Genomic DNA, 19,999 nt, shown 5'->3' with positions numbered 1-19,999 from the left:
GAGGTGTTCTTCCATCTTCCTCTGAAGAGTTATAGACTGATAGTTGAAGTTGGACTGACTCTCCTCTTCGAACCACACATTGATTAAGTTTGATAGAGTGTGTAACCTACAAAACGGATTATGTTAAACTATTTTTGGACCAGCAAGTCTCAGTCATCCCTGCTCCACCACTTGTCACCAACAAATTACATTCTGACATATAGGGTTGCATTTCAAAAAATCTGTAAGGGCTTGAGAGAGCGCAAAATAAGTGTTTAAAACAATATCCATCACCACTTTACAGACACTCTGAAGAACTCATTTTGGTCAGCTGTAGACAATACAAATCCTTTTGTGTTTTATTCTAGAATGCACTTCAGATGTACCTGAGCACTGGGCTCAATATTGCATTGTGTAAGCAATGAGTTCTCTTGGGGCGGCATCCATAGCTTTGTGAAACAACTGGACAACCTAGGATTATGGTGATTCGTAAATTGCTCGGCATGACAGTCATGCTGCACTCCCTTTTAGAGCATTCTCCATTTAAATAATACCTGTTAGAGGCAGCAGATTTGGTGTTTCTTTAGAATATTTTCTTATAGCAGCAAAACAGTGATGAAACCCCACATACCAGAAATAGGGGCCTTTCAAACTCTGCATAATTTGGAGGCAAACAACATCAAAGCACATCTTGTCAATTAGAATGCCCTGTATGTTAGTTTGGTTCATCACTGATTCAAGTGTTGTCCTTCACAACTTTTTGAGTTTCAGCTGTAAAATTCAATGCATTTGTGTAGAGCTTCATAACAGGAATTTCAAAGAATTACAGGAAAGACTCAAAAACTGAAATTTTTAGAAGTTTGAAAATATACTGGTGTCAATGAAATGACTTTACAATAGTTTTGAGGTTTAAATATCGTTGAACATGTACATGCTTTCCATCATTAAACTAAACTGATTGAAAACCGAGAACTAGAAAATATTTTAAAATCTAATGACAATCATCTGACATATTTTTGTCATATGTCTCTGCCTGTTTGACTGATTCCTATTGATGATACTGGCTTGGATATGAACAGTAGGACATAACTTCACTACTTTGCGTGGCAGCTTTGGCAGAAACCCCTTGCATCAATGACATCATTGTAGTTTTCTGCAGTTATATGACTAAAACAGTGTTGTCCTGGTATTTCAAAGTATGTTAATTAGCAGATTATGATCTCATGCAGTAACACACTCTGCTATCATATTCCAACTGCCATAGAGTTACATGCAGCTAGAAAAGCCTTGAAAATATTGTGCACCAGTGAAAGGAAGTCTTCATTTCACAGCATATGATTCCATTGATAATTAAACTGGTAATAATTCTGACAGATTAAAGCAGAGTTCAATGTACTTTCTACCCTGTGGACGCAAAGGGATTGGCCAGCACAGAAAAAACCAAAGACGTGCCCAGTAATTAGCAGGTGTCTGTTCATCAGAATATGTAGATCATGTAGTCTGCAGATTCCTAGCTCATAGGGGCACTATGGAATTCTCCACTTGTGTATGGGATGGGATGTTGACAAGATTTTGGAATATTCAACCGGGTGTCCGATACCCCTTTTGAGGTAAATTAAACATTGCTCATGTTTATAATCATTTCTTGATTTGAATTTTGCTTCAGATACAGATAAGATATATTGCCAAAGACACTGGTCGAAGGAGGCTCTGTTCACTTGAAGCAAACACGAAGAATGGTGACAAATTCTATAATTCTTCACTTTGCTACGGATATGCTAGATGTGCAGGGTTGTATAGTTCCAATTGTCTGAAATAAATATGACACATACACATATGAACTGATTTACGATAGAAATACTTTTATTATCAAAAGCTTCTTAAGGATGTTGAATTTGGTACGTACGTTCTCTCTGCCGGCTGTTGGGCAGCACTGACAAATCATAAGCATTGATATTTTACACATATCAAAATATTTGATACTTAGCTGTGTGAAATGTCATAAAAAAGTTGCTGGAAAAGCTGTGAGAAGTTGCATGTGTTTTCTCAAAATGGCAGGTACAAAATAACAATAACACAATTTGTATAAAAGAAGAAACATCACTGACATTTCAAATTATTTTCACGATTGATCTCATTATACGTCAATATGAGGGAAAGTAGATGACAATATCAAGTGTTTGAGTGCAGTAACACACAATCTACACTGTTGCTTCAAGTTTAACATCCAACATTTTTATCTGTGACTGAAGAAACCATGGTTTGGATTGTACTTATATGGCTTGGCTCGGTGTGGTCCCCTGAAAGATGACAAAATGATTGAATTTGTTAGACGGATGATAGTCAATAACACAAGGTCCATACATTTAAAGTTAATTAAAATAAATATGGTATTTTAGAAGAGAAAGAAACAAATTCTGAGTCCTTTTTGATGGTACAAAAATAGTACTTATGGCACATTTGCTGCTACCAAGAGAAATTTGAGAAAGTTTGTCTTTTTTTGTTCTGTTATTGTTTACTACTGCAAGATGTGGTCAGATCCTGTGACATTCAATCGTTTACTTCATGACAATTGTTAATCTAGTTTGTGTACACAAGTTCTAAGTGTTTTGTCCAAAATGTCAGACAAATATTAATTTTTGCATATTAATGACAGAACTCTGACATCATTTAGAATCTGTCCAATCAGAAACTCAGGAATACTGACCTTGCCATTCTGGGCATCACCTTCTCCTTGGCAAACTCTAGAGGTGCAGCAAGACTGGCTGTGGCAGACTGAGCCTCTAGGTAAACGTCAAAACACATCAACAACCTCTGCAGCTGATTGGTCAGGAGGAAGTCAGGTGATCCAGTCTCCATAAGTTCTTGGTAATGGACATTGACTTCACTTTCCATCATCTGCATGGTAAATCAAAAGGTCAGAAACAGTCACTCATCATTAATATGCAGCTTTTCATTCTGCAAGTGTGTACTCTAACATCCAAGGAGCTTGTCTTTTTGAAGCACCTATTCAGGGAATATGTGTTCATAAGGCTGATGCTATCAGCACTATACTTGGGTAAATACAGCTTTTGGCAGATTGATATTCCAAGTGCAAAAACAGATAGGAAAGGGTTGAGGAAAGTCATAGCATTTAATTACAGCACTAAGGGTGATATTTTATCCAATGAGATGGTAACACTGAAAAGTCAAAAACTCATATGAATGTGTCTCCTACCACCAAACACATGTGAAAGAAAATCTCAGCAATGTTTTTGCCTTCTTTCATGAACAGACATTTTATTTCTTATTAAATCATATGATTAGTACTTGACGAAATTTGTCCAATCATGTTCAGTGACTCATTAATACATTACACTAACCCTGATGGCTTCATTGTTTCTTGCATGGTGTTCCCCTCGCCATGACAGAAGCAGACTGAATAATGGTGATGAAGCTGGGTAGTCTGGATGAACCACTATGGCTGCATTTAGTTTGGCTGAAATCAAAAGATGAAATTTTTATTTTCATTACTATTCATCCAGTATTTTCATGCATTCCTGCAAATATTTCATCCCAGTTGTCTGATTTTGAAAAAGAAATTCAAGGTCATATGCATCATCATGGGCAATTGTGTCATTCTTTTCAAACTTGATGCAGAGGGTGAGCTCACACATTTGACATACCCACATACGTATACAATGACAAGATCAAATGACACAGCTTAGTAACATTAAAGATAGAATACTGTAATATTTTCAGAGAAGAACCTAAATTTCACTTTTCTAATTTTCAAAAGTCTGGGAAAGCTCAGAATTGAAAATTTCAACATCTGACTATTCAGGTCAAAGTGAAGAATGAAAAAACATCATGGCTTTCCACATGTAAGTCCTACGGCATGGGCATTCTTTTAGAAAAAGTTGCAGTCAATACATGGATTAAGCTGCAGGTTGAAGGCTTAGTGTACAGGGCGTCTTTTGTTGTGATTATAATAGAAACATTCAAGGACTTGGACACTCTAGCACTTTTGTAATTTCTCAAAACAAACATCTAGTATCACGTTCATCAACACAAAGAAAAGCATTCAACTTGCCTGATTTTCTTTCAAATGTGGAAAGGAAAAACATGTCTGCCTCACTGATTAGTTCTGCTTCCTGGATGTCTTCTGTGTATGGCAGTGCCTACATGAAAATTGTAAATCGGAAAAAAATCTTAGTGTTAGACCTTTTCACATTGATTTTCATGTCAACATCTTTGTAAAGGTATGTACTTCTGATAAACATTGATACAGAAAAATATGGGTGCTTTTATTCAACGACTAGTGTACTGACTATTCAAGCAATTATGAGATACAAAGTTGTATAAAGTTGTTGCATGGAGTACTTACAGTATAATCATCAAAAGGCAATGATGTCCAGCTTGTAAATCTTGCATCCAGCTTAGCTGGAAACAGACGCTGACTATCACTGGGTACTGGTATTGTATTCCTCTCTGAAATCAATACAAAGCCAATAAACAAATTTATCAGCTTGGGTGTAAGGGACAGTTTTTGATTCAAGATTGTACTCAAGAGGACAGTGATAAAGTTGTATTAAAATTAGCTTCCCTCTTGTCAACCTTTGTGAAGACCTTGCTGTAACCTGAGACATCACTGAAATTGTTTACAAAAAATCAGGTTAAAAACAGATGAACTGTTTTGATTGAAATATATACGATGGGAAAGAACCAAATACGACTCAAAAAGAGTGGAACTTGAACTCAGAATCAAGTATGCTGAGAAATTGAACAGAAATTCACACAGAACCGGTTCCTATCCCAAACTATGGTCTTATACTGCATCTCACTTGCTTCTTTGATATTGTGGATACCAAGACTTCTGCATTAACCCCGTGAAAGTGTTTTCACAAGGGTTCAATCCTTATTTGGGACAGGGGGTGATGAGAAGACGCACATCATATTTTCAACTGACATAACATAATTCAAACTGCTTGACACCATTTAAGCCATTTACCATATACACATAAGTTTAATCATACCATCTTCATAGTCTGGCTCTAGTCCATTGTTTCTAATGGAAAGGACTGGGTATGCCGAGAGAATAGTGATGGAAAGGTTAAAGTGTCCTAACCAAGACTATTACTGTTATTTGGCATATTAAAGCTCCATAAGCTGTATCTTTTGGCTACTTTTTCAGAACTTTTGTTTAATTTGTGGTTTCCCTACACTTTCTGCATTGAACCCTAAACTGTAATCTAATGCCAAGTATTTAGCATATCAACACAACCTACATGAGTATAATCTACATTGTTATTGTTGAAAATTGTATTCAAGTCCGGACTAGAATTCATTTGTAAACTTTAAACAATGATCACTACACACATACAAGCTGTGTTGACAAAAAGAATGCTCAAAATTTAAGCATGACAAACTGTTTAGGGTCAGACACAGTAGTTGATATACAGAAACAGAATACTGAAAAAGTTGCCACAAGTTACAGCTTATGTCCCTTTAAAATGAAGTGTTATGACACAAAAGGTTCATTTTGATATCTCATTACTGATTCATTATCTCAGACAATTAATTACCTAATGATGCTAACTGTTTCTGAAGTGCCAGCCTTGACACCACTCTCCTACGCAGTGCTGTGGTGGTAGCCTCCATGTGTGTGGCACTGGTGGCTGACTTGGCTTTGGGAGTCTCTTGCTCCTCGTCATGCTCCAGAAATTCCAGCCCTGCTAACCTTTGAACCCAGATGTACGGATGGCCTACTTTGGAGATGTAAGCACTGAAAGTGTCCATGCTGCAAGTAATGATGGTGTAAAAATCAAACGCCTTATTATGATAGAATTTATAATGCAAATACACATGTACGGTTTGTATTGTTCTGTAACATGGTTGTTCTTGAAGTCACATCAAAGTCTCTGAGGATTTACTTAACATTTGGACTTTAATTCAGACAGTGATATGAATTGCAGTCCGAGACTTTTAATGGAAAGACCAATGTAGAGGTAGTCTTTTGCTAACTATGAGGATATCCACCAATATAAATGGCTGTATACTCTAGCTGTAGTCATGGTGTGTGGAGAGACCATTTCTTGTGACAATGAGTAGAGCCCCTGGACTTCCAAAGCTTACAGTGTTGTCTGACAAAAGCTCAATCATCGTATACCTAGATTCATGTGCCAGTGTAAAGCTGTGGGAGAAAGTGCCCTCGCACCTGTGCATTTTTTTATGTATCACGCCCCAGCCTGGTGCCCGTATTTGGATGAATGCATCAAATTCCAAATCTACTTTTAGGGATCATTGGAACACACTTAGGTAAACAGTGTGTGAACTCTGACAACATTTCTGATGCCATGTAATATAGCATTGTCTTACCGCCTTTCACAAAACACTTGATGTGCTGGCATTATTTACCATCATGCCTACACAGATTCGTGCATGAAAACTCACCCAAGCTTATTAAGTTGATATTGGTTGGCTGGGTTTGGCGTGTCGTTACCATAGTCACCAGGAAACAGACATGATAGCAGACTGTTGTGTGAAAGCAACTCTCTGAAATACAGAAACATAAATATGAAAAGTGACATATTATTATTCTGATTCAACACTCAACAATAATGCTGAAGTATATATTAGCTGCATTTGATTCAGAAGAGTTTGGTTAATTTTGTAGTATGAACTCAGTAGTGTTATAAGGACAGTGTCTTTTATTTTAAATATTTCAAAGTCATGGCCTGGAAAGCTCAGAATTGAATATTTCAACATCTGACAATTCAGGTCAAAGTGAAGAATGAAAAACATCATGGCTTTCCAAGTTCATGCTTAATACTCACAGTGAGTCACACAGAAGTATGTTGATGTTTGCAGTTGTTATCTCTACATGAAAGTGCAGAGGTCTGTGTAACACAACTGGGGTAGACTAAACTGCAGTAACAGATTTAGGCACAAAAACCATTGATTGTTTCACAACATCTGATGCTGCTCTGAAAGCTTTCCTGTTTAAACCCTTTGTACCAATTCCCTTGACTGTAGAATCAAGCACACCATTAACCCTTTGAGTGCTGTAATTTATTCCCCCTTTGAGGGCTGTAATTTGTTCCCCACCAAAATTTTAATGCAATATTTTACCATTTTTTATGATTTTTTTCTGTAATTTTTTTGATAATTTTGGACCAAATTGACATTTCATTTCATTGGCTACAGTTTTTAATCAACAATTTGGGAAAAATCTAAAAAAGTAATTGACTGGATTATATTTTATAAGGTGACAAAAATTGACTTTGGCACTCAAAGGGTTAAACAATAAACTGGTATTGCTGATGAAATGGGTACTGTGTGGAAGTCTAACAGGGAACTGCCACAGAACATGACCTACCCTCCTGTAACTGTGGTGACCGTGGAGTCTGAAGAAGGTGACAGTTTCAGACTGACAGTGACAATCTGCAGAACCATCAAGTAGCCAAATGTCAGAACCAATACTGAGCCATCTGGAAAGAATAAGATTTCAGTCAGTGATTTTACGATGTCTTTAATCTATGGTAGGTGATACTACAGTTTCGTAAGTTGTTTGACCAGGGTTCTCCTCAGTACAAAAGATGTCAGGAAACAACAGAAATGTCACCATGATGTCAAAATTATTTTTCATTTCTGATACTTCAAAAGCTGTGTCTCTGAAAATGCATAGATGGTGGAATATTTTTGATTCTACATAACTGGAGTACAATTCAACTGAAGGGAAATAACACATTTATGTTTGGTACAATAACTAAGTTTTTTGATCTGTTGACATTTTCATATGTACCGATTGATATTGAAACAGAAATGGAGTCAAGTTTTTCAGTAGTTTATTTTAAATTCAAACGATTGTCCCAGATATGGTAACTTGTATCAAGTCTAAAGATTATTTTGCTGTAATTTATGTATCGCAAATACCAAAGATAACGCTACAGGAAACTTTGAAAATGAAATATGATTGACTAATGGTTGTTTGACATCAGTGGGGCTAAAATCTCATTTGGGCTGTAAAGTAGTCTGTTTCACTATTTTTTGTGAAAGTCAATTGTAACTAAATTATGTACCCTATCATTTTGCACATGACCTGTGAGATCTAAAATGAAGAAATAATTAGTGCTTTTGTTCGCATAGTTTTTCTACTCCTATGTATTATATGTGTATATTTCTATAGTTAAAGTTCATTTGTCCGTTTCCTACTCTAATTAAACATTTGTGTTTTGTAAATGATAATCTGACATGAAACTTTCAGCACCACATGGTCCAACTCGTACCTGTACATTTTATTGTCATAACCACTGTCAATGGATGTTTGTTCAGAATTCGTTTTCTCTTCACTGTCAGCACATCAACTGTTGATCGTCTTCTTCTTTTCTGTTGAGTAAAGCAGTAACAAACCCTATCTTGTCAGTTCATAGAGACATAATTATCAGTGGACAGAGAACACTGACAAGACCAGGCAGACATGATTGTGATCTTCTCATTGAGTTGAATGCCTGTTCTGAGCTGCAGACACCTCAAAAACATTACAAATTCATTACACTCTGCTCAAAACAGCTTATCATATTTGGTGTGATTTTGACATTTCAAAAATAAACAATCATGTTCAAATTGTGAATTTGTATTTAACGGATTGTACACAGAATCAAATGAAACAGTGTGAATGTAACTTAAACTGCATGTTATTAGGATACTTGCTGAACTGATAAAAACAACTCAGGATTTGTAGTTGTGGTATTCACATTTTGAAAATTATAAAGTCAAAATTCAGAGTGTGGATGGGCACTGAACAGATGGTATATCACATCAAATAGAATTTAGGGGGCAGTTTGACTGACAGATTCATTGAAATGGGTCACTGTCACCTATGCTCATGAAAGCACTCGAAATAAAATACTTCCCTTGTCAGTAAGACTATTACATTATATTATATTACACCCCGAAAAAATGAAGCAGCATCAGTTTTTAAAAGCCGCAAGGATTCAACATCCTTGACCATGGAAAGGCTAAATCCGGACAAAATTTGCGAGATCAGGTTTTTCTAAAGATAATATGGGGAAGGTAAAGAAGCTACAGAGAAGGAGACTGTCAAATGCCAAGGTACACACTTACTGAATCAGTAGCTGCCTCTTCATCAGAGTCACTGTCATATTCAACAGCACTACTGTTGCTCTCTTCTGCAATGGCTGATTCTATGTCCCCATCAATGTTGATTGAAATGTCTGTATCTGTTATTTTGGAAAGAAAGTGGTGAAAATTTCTTTTTGTTGTCAGGCAAAAACCCCAACAAAGAATGCATCTGCTTTGCTCCCCACCTGGTAATTTTGGCTCTGTTCCCAAGAGGGTGGTAGCTATCTGTATTCTCTGGGATTTTCATTATGGAAAAAAATCAATGTGCACCAATGTAGCAGGGAAAAGTGAACCTTTTTGTGTAAAAGTGAAAACTGTGAGCCCATGAGTAAGATGATTCTCCTTCCATTCCAAACTATGTATCCACCGTACCATTGTTGCTTGTCTGGTCTGATAACATTGCTTTGATCTTTTACATAATGACAACATCAATATTGCAGAGCTTTTTGCAATGAACTTTGAAATAAAGTCCTAAACAAACTGTAGAAGTTCAATGACAGTTACAAAACATTTTCATTCCTTCTGGTGTTAAGACAATTGACATTCTCATGATTTTCCATGATTTTTTCCGCTTGATGATTTAAGGTGTTTATATATTTTATCAATTAATTATACAGTATCTGATGATTTTGAACCAGGTGTCATACTTGAATATAAGTTTGTCTTAAATGTTGATAGTGAAAAATTTCACCAGTGTTACTCACCACATGCTTCATGATATGCATTAGCCTGTACATAGAGTACGTACAGTGGTCTGGGTAAATGTTTGGCTTTCTTGTGTTGCATTCTGGTTTGCTCAAAGGGCATCGACAACATTTTCAATGGTTGAGTAGCCTGCAAAAGAGCATCACAATTTAGATATGACACATTGAAATGACTTTTATATCACCATGCAGATGACTAGTTAGAGTATTCTTCTCATTGAAAATGTGTTCTTTTGTATGGCTATTAATATACAGAAAGAATGCTAGAAAAAAAACACAGGGGTGACCCACCCCTAAAAATCCCTGTGTAGAGAACTCTGAAGATGCTACATCCAATACAGGTGGCAACAAAGTAGCAGGCAATTTTTAAACTTTTTACAGTTACTTCAGGAAACAGGCCTTCAAAAAAATTTTGTTGCAGGGCATGCATGTTTATATTTGGCAAGAAAACTTCAACAAACAATACTCCTTTTATTGAATGCACAGCAATTTTCCAAGAACTCTTCCTGAACCATTATTCATAATTACCTGTAAAACATCTTGAAGTTTTGGTTGCAAGCTGTCCAAGTATTCTCTCTTGGTTCGGATCTTCTTAGATATCTGGTCTTTTTTATTCTGAGATTCTTTGCATTTCTCAGCCAGTCTAGAAAGTTGTGGAAAGTCTCAGGTCACACAGAATGATGATATGAATGATGAAAAGTCAGGCTCCAGATATGTGATATTAACGAGGCTGCGGATATATACTATGTGTATTTATACGACCGCTTCATGAAAACTGGATATTCTGGTATTCAGTTTTGTCACACAACGTGTTCTCTGATAAGGGGAGAACCATTTGATTTTTTTTGGGGGGGGGGGGGGTATGGAGGAAATGGGTATGGGAGCAAATTTTTTTTTCCTGTCACAGTGACAGCAATTTTTTTTTTCTACTGTCAGAGCTGCATCAATTTTTTTTTTTAAATGGAGTAGCAATGCAATTTTTTTTTTCTTTGTCATCAAGTTTGTGATGCGTTGTATATAAGGGAGCCGTCATTATTTACGCCTGAAACTCAGAAATTTCAGTGACACCCCCCCCCCCCCCCCGTCAACCATGATGAATTTGAGTAACTCCCCTCTCTAACTCTGAAATTTTGACTGATCCCCCCCCCCCCCCCACTTAGAAAAGTTAAATACAATACATGTATTTGTAAAATTTACGAAATACAGCAATTTAACAGTAAAGGACCTTTCAATCTTCTGAGATTCTTGCATTTCTCAGCCAGTCTAGAAAGTGTGGAAAGTCTCAGGTCACACAGAATGATGATTATGAATGAAAAAGTCAGGCTCCAGATATGTGATATTAACGAGGCTGCGGATATATACTATGTGTATTTATACGACCGCTTCATGAAACTGGATATTCTGGTATTCAGTTTTGTCACACAACGTGTTCTCTGATAAGGGGAGAACCATTTGATTTTTTTTTTGGGGGGGGGGGTATGGAGGAAATGGGTAGGGAGCAAATTTTTTTTTTCTGTCACAGTGACAGCAATTTTTTTTTTCTACTGTCAGAGCTGCATCAATTTTTTTTTTTCAAATGGAGTAGCAATGCAATTTTTTTTTTCTTTGTCATCAAGTTTGTGATGCGTTGTATATAAGGGAGCCGTCATTATTTACGCCTGAAACTCAGAAATTTCAGTGACACCCCCCCCCCCCCGTCAACCATGATGAATTTGAGTAACTCCCCTCTCTAACTCTGAAATTTTGACTGATCCCCCCCCCCCACTTAGAAAAGTTAAATACAAATACATGTATTTGTAAAATTTACGAAATACAGCAATTTAACAGTAAAGACCTTTCAAATCCTGATGTACTCTGCTAGACTATCATCAGTTATCTCATGATGGTTCAAAAAAGGTGAACCCATCAAAATGAAATTGCAAGTCACAATAAAATAAAGATATAGAAGCTCACGCAGTATCTAACCATATAGTATATTGTTTAATTTGGATGGGTATTATGACAAGGTTTTCACTAGGATATCTGACCGGGCAGAATTTTAAAGTATAGGGAGAGAACACGTGAGAAGCTTAGGGGAAAGTGTCACAGGGCTTTCCCCTATCTTGCATGCAAAGTTTAAGATATTGATGTGTGCAATGGTGCAGTCTGGTGCGATCTGAGAGGTGTTTTTTAATTTTTTTACTAAGTGAAACTGTTAGAACACCCCAAGGGGGAGAGCACGAGAGGGGGTTTCCCCCTCTCGTATTGGAAATTTTGGGAAATTGATGTGTTTAATGGTGCAATCTGAGAGGAGTTTCAGGTTATTTTGCATTTGGTAAAACTGTTTGAAAATGACATTGAACACTGCAATATTTTTTTACATTTTATGCATGATCAGTGTTTGTGTCACAATATTCAACAACCAAACAATGACAATACAATTTGTGAAAAACAGTTCTGTTTGCCAGAGACTGAAGATAAATAAATATACAGGAACGGAAAATTTGTGACCTTCTTGTGTCATTTCTCCAGCTGCCAGCTTCTAATGAAAAGCATGAATATGGTATGTTTAACTGTCAAAATGGTCATTGAACTGAGGTAAATGAAAACATGTTTCTGTGATAATAAAGGATGAATTCACAACAGTTCAGTTTTGTCCTAGATCCTGTGAAAATTTTGAGAAATTGATGTGCGCCACGGTGCAGTGTAGTGCAATCCGATAGGTATTTTAAATTTGTCTTTTACCAGTAACACTGTTAGAAGAGCCAAGGGGGGGGAGAGCATGAGAGGGGGTGCCCCCCTGTCGCATTGAAAATTTTGAGAAATGGATGTGTGCAATGGTGCAATCTGAGATGTGTTTCAATTTATTTCGCCAAAATAAATTGAGTAACCCGTCCCCCTTCTTCCTCTCCACATTTTGAGTAACGCCCCCTGAAGTTTTCAATTTTTTTTAGTGACCCTCTCCCTTGTATTTCATTACATTTGTTGTTCCTCAATTTTTCATTGTCAACTTGTACATCTTCCTAATATATTTATATTGAGAGAATACTATATTGATTTTAACACTAGTTTATTGACTCCTGTCTTGTGTTTTAAAATTTTCACAATTTACAGAAGTCAAAAAGTCCCCTTTAGATAGTGCCTATGCCATCGAGATATTGCAACAGAAATCCTGAAATATGATTTCTTGGGTCAGAAAGGGAAGGAAAACATTGAGTGCACTGAGGTGTAAGTAGACCTATGTAGTGCATGCTTATATCATAAGTGCTGGGAAAAAACATAAGAATTGCTTGTGGTAAAAACATTTGCGCCGCCTATGGCGGCGCGCCGGCAAAGAATACATGAGAATAGGGTTTCCAAATTTTGCTAATTTCTGGTGCATTGTGACAATTTTTTTTTTCACTTCTGTCTGTTATGACAATTTTTTTTTCTCAGGCCATGGCAGGATCAATTTTTTTTTTCTTCTATCTCACCTGGCGACAATTTTTTTTTCTCAAAATCCTCCATACCCCCCCCCCCCAGAAATCAAATGGTGTTCCCCTAATGGGTACTTTTGATTTCACATTATTACTCAAATCAGAAAGACAATCTAGGGGAAAAATTTGATCAAAATGATGATATTCTTACTGTTTTCTCTGCTCTAACTCCCAGTCCAATCTTGCTAGCCTTTGTTGATGGGGATCCGTTTTAGTCACATCTGGCTTGGATATTTCAGGCGGTGCTTCCTGATAGAATTCTTCCTCATCTACAAGGTCAATGTCTTCATCTTTTGAACTGAAAATCATGTAGCAAATTAGTTATAAAGTACATCTAATTATGTTAAGGGCTGTAACCCATGAAATGTTATTACAGTTCCTGGGTCACACATAACCAGGGTTCACCTTGAAATGACTACCATGCAATCATATAATAATACTGGACGACAAAAATAATATCAGTTGTTTCCAAAATGTTACTTATCACTCTATTAGATCTTTGCAAAACACTGTAACTTCTTGCCTACATGTAGCATTAGTATATGTACAAAACTCCCTAAGTCTCAGTTATTTCTGTAACATACAATCTGCAAGCCTTTATTTACATCAAGAGACTGACTGACTTGGTAGTGGCTTGCCGATGTACAACTTGCTGTCTGGAAACTGAAGTGATATCTGTATAACATGGAGTTGACATATGTGCTATTCTCTCACTGACCAACTGTACATCGTATCACCATGGTCATCTCTTTAATAATACAGATTTGAATTTTTGAATTTTACAACATAGGCAAGATACAATTATGAAGACGTTGGAGAGGAAAGACATCAACAATATCCTGCATTGTTAGAATATTCAAATGCAGTTTCTGTTCTTTTTTTAAAGAAAATGTACATGCTCCAAGAGATCAAGCCTTTGTGCACTTTGTGATTCTTCAAGACAACAACTTACTCAAACTCCAGGCATTTTCTAATTTCTTTCTGTAAATGCATGACCTCATACAGCAGATTCTGTAACTGTAGATGGAAGCTATCCACTTTCATTTTGGCATCGTGGGTTGCATCTTTGGCCTTCTTACATCTGATATGTGACAGTCGGTTCAACTTCTTCAAATTCACGAAATTCAGTGATGCCTGTATTCGCTTTTCCATGACCTCTGTATTCTGCTGATCAAAAGACATTATTTCATTGTCATAAATATAGACAAATTGTAATTATGACTAATATTTGATCACACCATAGGTCAGCTTCAGGAATCACCAAAGATACTTTTGTTAAACAGAAAGCAGTGTTCTGAAACAGACATATATGACATGAATGTACTTTGAATTTTAGTCAATTTTCATTCACAGGAAAATTGCAATTAAAAATAGTGTCAATGACACTGTCCTCCCATTTTACAGAGATACTAACTACTAGTACACACATGACATTGCATTCTTACAGGTTGACTAAGAAATTCCATTGCAAGTCCAAATTAATCTTACACCCCAGCAATATGAAATACTCCATCTCATAATGACTTTTACACGTCTGACAGAAAACAACCCTAGGATCAAGACTATCATGTTTTACAGCAATCCAACAAATACTTTGGGAGAAAATAATTTTTTGACAAAAAATGGGAAAAATTGCCCCAAAAATACAAATATTAAAATTTCACCACAATTTGAACAAATCTGACAAAGGTCAACCCTAGGATCATACATACAAGTTTTCAAGGCAATGGGATGAGTGCTTTCAGAAAAGATTTTTTGACAAAAAACGGGAAAATCGCCCAAAAAATACAACTTTCAAAATTTCACCACAATTTGAAGAAATGTAACTTAAGTCACTATAAAGAGCCTGCATACCAAGTTTCAACCAAATCTGGCCAGTGGTTACAAAGTTTTAGCAATTTGCAGGATTTTTCCTTTTTTCCCCTTCATTTGCATATTTTTGACTTTGACATGTTTATTTCAACAAATTCACATCTCCACCCCTCGATGCACCTGTCCACCAAATACTAAGATGGTAGGTGCTGCGATTTAGGAGTTTTTAATGTTGACAGACATACATCCGCACATAATAACTAACATACATACATACATACATACATACATACATACATACATACATACAGACAGATCATAGACCCTCCAAAAAACGCGGGTCTACAGACAGACAGACAAACAAACAGATAGACATGCATACATTTATTTTTACAGCTTTTAACCTCCAACAGCCTACCAACTTGTCAATATTAGCTTGATCAACTTGATACTACTGCTTATATTACATTCTAATTAAAGTAAACAAGACTTGCTTATCAACATTTACGTCATAAAAAAACAGCATATCTGTCAGGTTATAAAGAATCTTCAGCTGGTTATCTTTATCAGTATTTCATCCTATTAACCAAGCACATTTTAACTTTCAAATTAACATTGCAAGTAAGTTCTGTTGAATAAGTTGAGACTGTAGTACTCAGAGAAAGCACACTGAATAGACAAATGTTTGCAACTTAAGAAGTTCAAGGTCATCAAAAGCATGATAAGGAATCATGTTACACTTTCATTGCACTGTTTACACAGATTGCATAATTGCTATAAATAGTACATGAGGAATCTTACAGTCCAGCTTTACCATAAAAACCCTATTACTTTGACCACTCTTTTAATTGATCACTCTATTTTTTTCCTCAAAAAGTAATCTTATTTTATCCTTACCAAGTCAACCTTAAATGGAAATTGGAACTTTCTCTATCTCTATTTATTTGACCACCTATCATGACAAACTATTATGAGCAATTTCTTTTAGATAACATACAGAGCACAATATATGACGGTTCAGAATATGTCAAAGTTGGGATTCAGGAAAGTTGCCTTTACATGTTTTAATCCTCCAAGATGGTCAGCATTTTACCATGAACTGTCAAATAGTTGAACATTCTACAGTTGAATAGTTGAATAATTCTACACTAAAATTATTTTGGCTTTGTTGATATCCTCATTAATTCAATTATTTAAAATCATTAATTATTTTTTTTTCTGGGTGAATTGATAGGGTTTATACAGTACAAGAGTTACATACAATGTAAGTCAAATTCAGTTAAAACATCAATTACCGTCTAACATTGCATCATTCCTATAAATAGCACCTCAGCCTGGAACAGCACAATCATAATCTGCTCATTCACACACAGGCAGTACTTGACTTTGAATGAATGACCTACTACATTTCACCTATGTACCAAATTTGAAAGTATGACAAAAAGTACCACACAATTTGCAAATTTCAGCTTGAGTTCATAGAGTCATCTTCAGGTCACTCCTAGGAACCTGCACACCCAATTAGAAAGTAATGGCATACACAGTTTTCAAAGAAGATTTTTTTAACCAATATGGCAAATATTGCCCAAAAATACAATGCAATTGTGCCATAATTTTGATGAATTCTATTTTGAGTTTTCACAAGGTACCAGCACGCCAAATTTTAAAGCGATCCACCATTGTTTAAGAGGAAAAGATTTTTTACTAAAATGCCAAAAAAAGAAAAAAAAATCATTAAAAATAGAAAGCATCAAATATTGACATCAAATCTATATGTTTCAATGAGTTGGGCCCAAGGTACCTAAAACCTAAATATAACAATGATAAGGGACCGTCTCAATTGTCGCAGAAGTTCAAGAAACAAATTTCTTCGTTTAGATCAAAACCCCTCCCCCCTCCCCCTAAACGAAACTTCAAAAGTGCGAAATGTTCATGTCTGCCTGAGAGTACAATGTTGCATTTTGCTATAGCTACTAAAGACGTATTCCCCTTGCCACATTACAATTAAAGTAAACGATCAGATTTGAGTACTAACAGGGCATTTTTACCGCATAAAAGTTTCATTTTATTTTACTTTCCCTTTTTGCATCTCTTGTGCTGTTCTTTGTCTTTGTGAACACGCAATTTGTACTTGGTAGGGGCGGTAAATAAGCGAAAAAAATTTGACAAGGGGCCCAGGCATGTTCAATCATATTAAAACGACTATGACCAGGTGCAAGTGAGAATAAAGACATCTAGTGGTTAGAGCAGACGCTTATAAATAGCACATTTTAAAAAATGATACTTTTTGTCTTTGTATAATTTGATGAATGAAATGTGTAGGATACAATGTTTCTATCGGTAAATTGTGTTTGGGGCACAAGCGAGATGGAAACAGTTACAAATTTGTTGGCACGAGTGTGCAGTTTTCTTTAATTTAAAATAAACACACGAAAACTTGTGATCACAAAACAAAAGTGCGAAAGTGAAGTTCACTAATGGAATGGAGGTCAAACCCCCTCCCCCCCTAAACGAATAAATTTTCGCTTTTTGAACTTCTGCGACAATCTGAGACTGTCCCTAAGATGAGTAGTTTCCTGAGTTATTGATTTTTGACCATTTTCGCTTTTTTTTGTACCTCATTAGCATATCTATGGCCTAAAAAGTTCATTTTAACAACGGCACATCTACATCATATATGGCATCACTACACCAAAAATCAGCTCAATATGTGCAGCGGTTTTTGAGTTTTTGCGTTGGACGGACAGACATCCATACATCCATACAATACATACATACATACATACATACAGACAGACATCTCACATACAGACTTTTTCAACCATATAACCTACCATTGCCATATATGTATGGCAAATGGGAGGTAAAAATAGCTTGCTTTAAAAGTATGGGTAATTGATTTCAGAAGGTTGCTAACACCAACAGTAAGCATATACTTATACTTATGAACTTTATACATTATCAGTTCAACATCATAATTCACTTTATGGTTCAATCCTATTCTTTTCAATGGGATGGGCCAGTCCTTCTACAGGGTATTTGGGCAATTATGGTTACAACCATACATGGGATTTGATACACTATTCTTTATGTTGGTGGTGCATTTCTTACCCTATCTTGTGAACCTGACATTTTCATGTCATAGATATCTTTCATGAGTCTCTTGATTTCGCCACATGCCCTTGAGAATAGCTCTTGGTCTTTCTGTGGATCCCGTTGATCAACTTCCTTTTCTTCACTGTAAGCTGGTTCCTATAACAGAGCAACATTATTTTTCATTGTTTTATTCATTGATATATTTATTTATTTCACTTAAAAGAGTTTTGCAGAAAATGGCAAAAATTGTTCTGTTATCAAAGTTAGTTGCTCATGTTTCACTTGTTAGCACTAGCTGCAGTATAGTACAGTAGCTCAAGGTAGCCTGGGTGTGGGTCAGGTGGCAAAAAAATGCTTCTGTTTTCCAACCCACAACACCAGGAAAAAACCTCAAGCTAGTGTACTGCAGCTAGGTCGTTTTTGGACAGCATGACCCCAAACTGACTGGACTAGAGTCAACTAGACCCTATGTCAACTATACCTGCACCAACTTGACCTCACACCCTGAAAAACTCTACTCCTACACAGATCTACCTCAGTGTTCTTATTTGTGATTACTTCCACCTGTGTTGGGAGTTACTGAGTTTTTCCTATGGACCAACATTCATTGAAATATGTACCTTGTTGTACCTTGTACCGTTGTGCCGATCGAACGCGAGTCCTTATTAGCATATCATAGAAGTCAAAGTTCGCTGCTAGAGTGAAAATCTTGAGTACTCCTCTGAAAGTCAGCCGAATTACGTAAACGAACCAGAAATTTTGTTGACACAAAAGGAGTTAGGGAATGAGCAATAATCAGAGTTCAGGCAGGTATAGGTCATTTTATTGAATTACACTCATTTTTATTTTGCCGTTTAAAGTTCCGATACAAGTGGTGTCGTCGTAATGGACCCACTTCCCTTTTGCCGGTAGTTGGCCCCGCAGCTATCGTGCGGGATTGACCTTTGACCCGCATAGCGACGCACGCTACCCCGCCAACAGATAGCTGCGTTTCCACAGCTATTTCTATGATAACATCTACTTGCTTCCAAACAATTTGGCCATTTTGATACGCAAAATGCAGGTACTACAGTGCAGCGCCATTGCATAATAAATGTGCCAACGATTGGCCTTGTACAAGAATACAATGAACCTGCCTTTTTTGCCATTGAGGGTTTGGGCACTTTGTGCGTCCCAGGCGTTACGGGAACTGGTCAATTTCACAAAATGTGAAATTATTACATGTAAATAATCTGTATCTCTATCATTGGGTCCAATTGACTCGGGTCCAATTGGCGTGGGGTCCAATTGACCAGTCCCCATTCATTATAACCTTTGGGTTAGGGGTTTCAACGAGATTGTTTGTGATGAATAGCCCATATATAATCCTGTTTGCACTTTGCCGCCGGTGAGCTACAACATGCCGGAGATACCGACAATTACTTGAAACGGAAGTTGCTTAATATTTTCCGCATATTTGTGAACTCAAAGTCTGCTCCTACTATAGTACCACAGCTAGGCTACGACTGCGCGCGAATGAACCCCTTCATATTTACCTGAGGTTCATGACTTAACTTTCCTTTCTTGATATCCTTCGATGACGACGATACGTCTGACAGTGGACGGGCTGTTCGTCGTCGTTTTTTCATCGCAGGACCCGCAGTTGAAGACATTTTCACGCACTTCTTTGATCCGCACTTCTTTCTTTAGCGGTAATCGAGTAATCTGCACGTTGAAACGCTGGACTTGGTGACCTCTGAACTCTTGGCCTCTTTTAGTAGATATTTTTGTAATGGTCTTTTAGCAATTTTTTGATATTGAGTATTATATTAAACTACTGTTTTTATCAAG

The 19,999-nt window shown here is 36.6% G+C and overlaps 1 protein-coding gene across 2 annotated transcripts; it reads right to left on the bottom strand.

Moving 5' to 3' along the window:
• Positions 1-1,821: 1,821 nt before the first annotated feature.
• On the bottom strand, positions 1,822-19,914 carry LOC139145347 (THO complex subunit 5 homolog). Of its 2 annotated transcripts, none has more exons than XM_070716452.1 (16): positions 19,705-19,914; positions 18,185-18,325; positions 14,214-14,425; positions 13,413-13,559; positions 10,335-10,449; positions 9,807-9,936; positions 9,085-9,200; positions 8,247-8,346; positions 7,337-7,448; positions 6,412-6,513; positions 5,544-5,758; positions 4,346-4,449; positions 4,052-4,139; positions 3,342-3,457; positions 2,687-2,877; positions 1,822-2,279 (listed from the first exon to the last, which is right to left on the bottom strand). In XM_070716452.1, the coding sequence occupies exons 1-16, from the start codon at positions 19,819-19,821 to the stop codon at positions 2,216-2,218; spliced, it is 2,070 nt and encodes a 689-aa protein (XP_070572553.1). In that variant the 5' UTR covers positions 19,822-19,914; the 3' UTR covers positions 1,822-2,215. The 2 variants fall into 2 exon arrangements, with proteins under 2 accessions (XP_070572553.1, XP_070572552.1); XM_070716451.1 differs by having other exon boundaries at positions 14,214-14,428; positions 19,705-19,898.
• Between the last annotated feature and the right edge of the window lie 85 nt (positions 19,915-19,999).

This window comes from Ptychodera flava, chromosome 12, assembly GCF_041260155.1.
Source record: "Ptychodera flava strain L36383 chromosome 12, AS_Pfla_20210202, whole genome shotgun sequence".
Classification (NCBI taxonomy): domain Eukaryota; kingdom Metazoa; phylum Hemichordata; class Enteropneusta; family Ptychoderidae; genus Ptychodera; species Ptychodera flava.
The sequence above is the reverse complement of the archived record's forward strand: the minus strand, read 5'-3'. Positions and strand labels throughout refer to the sequence as shown.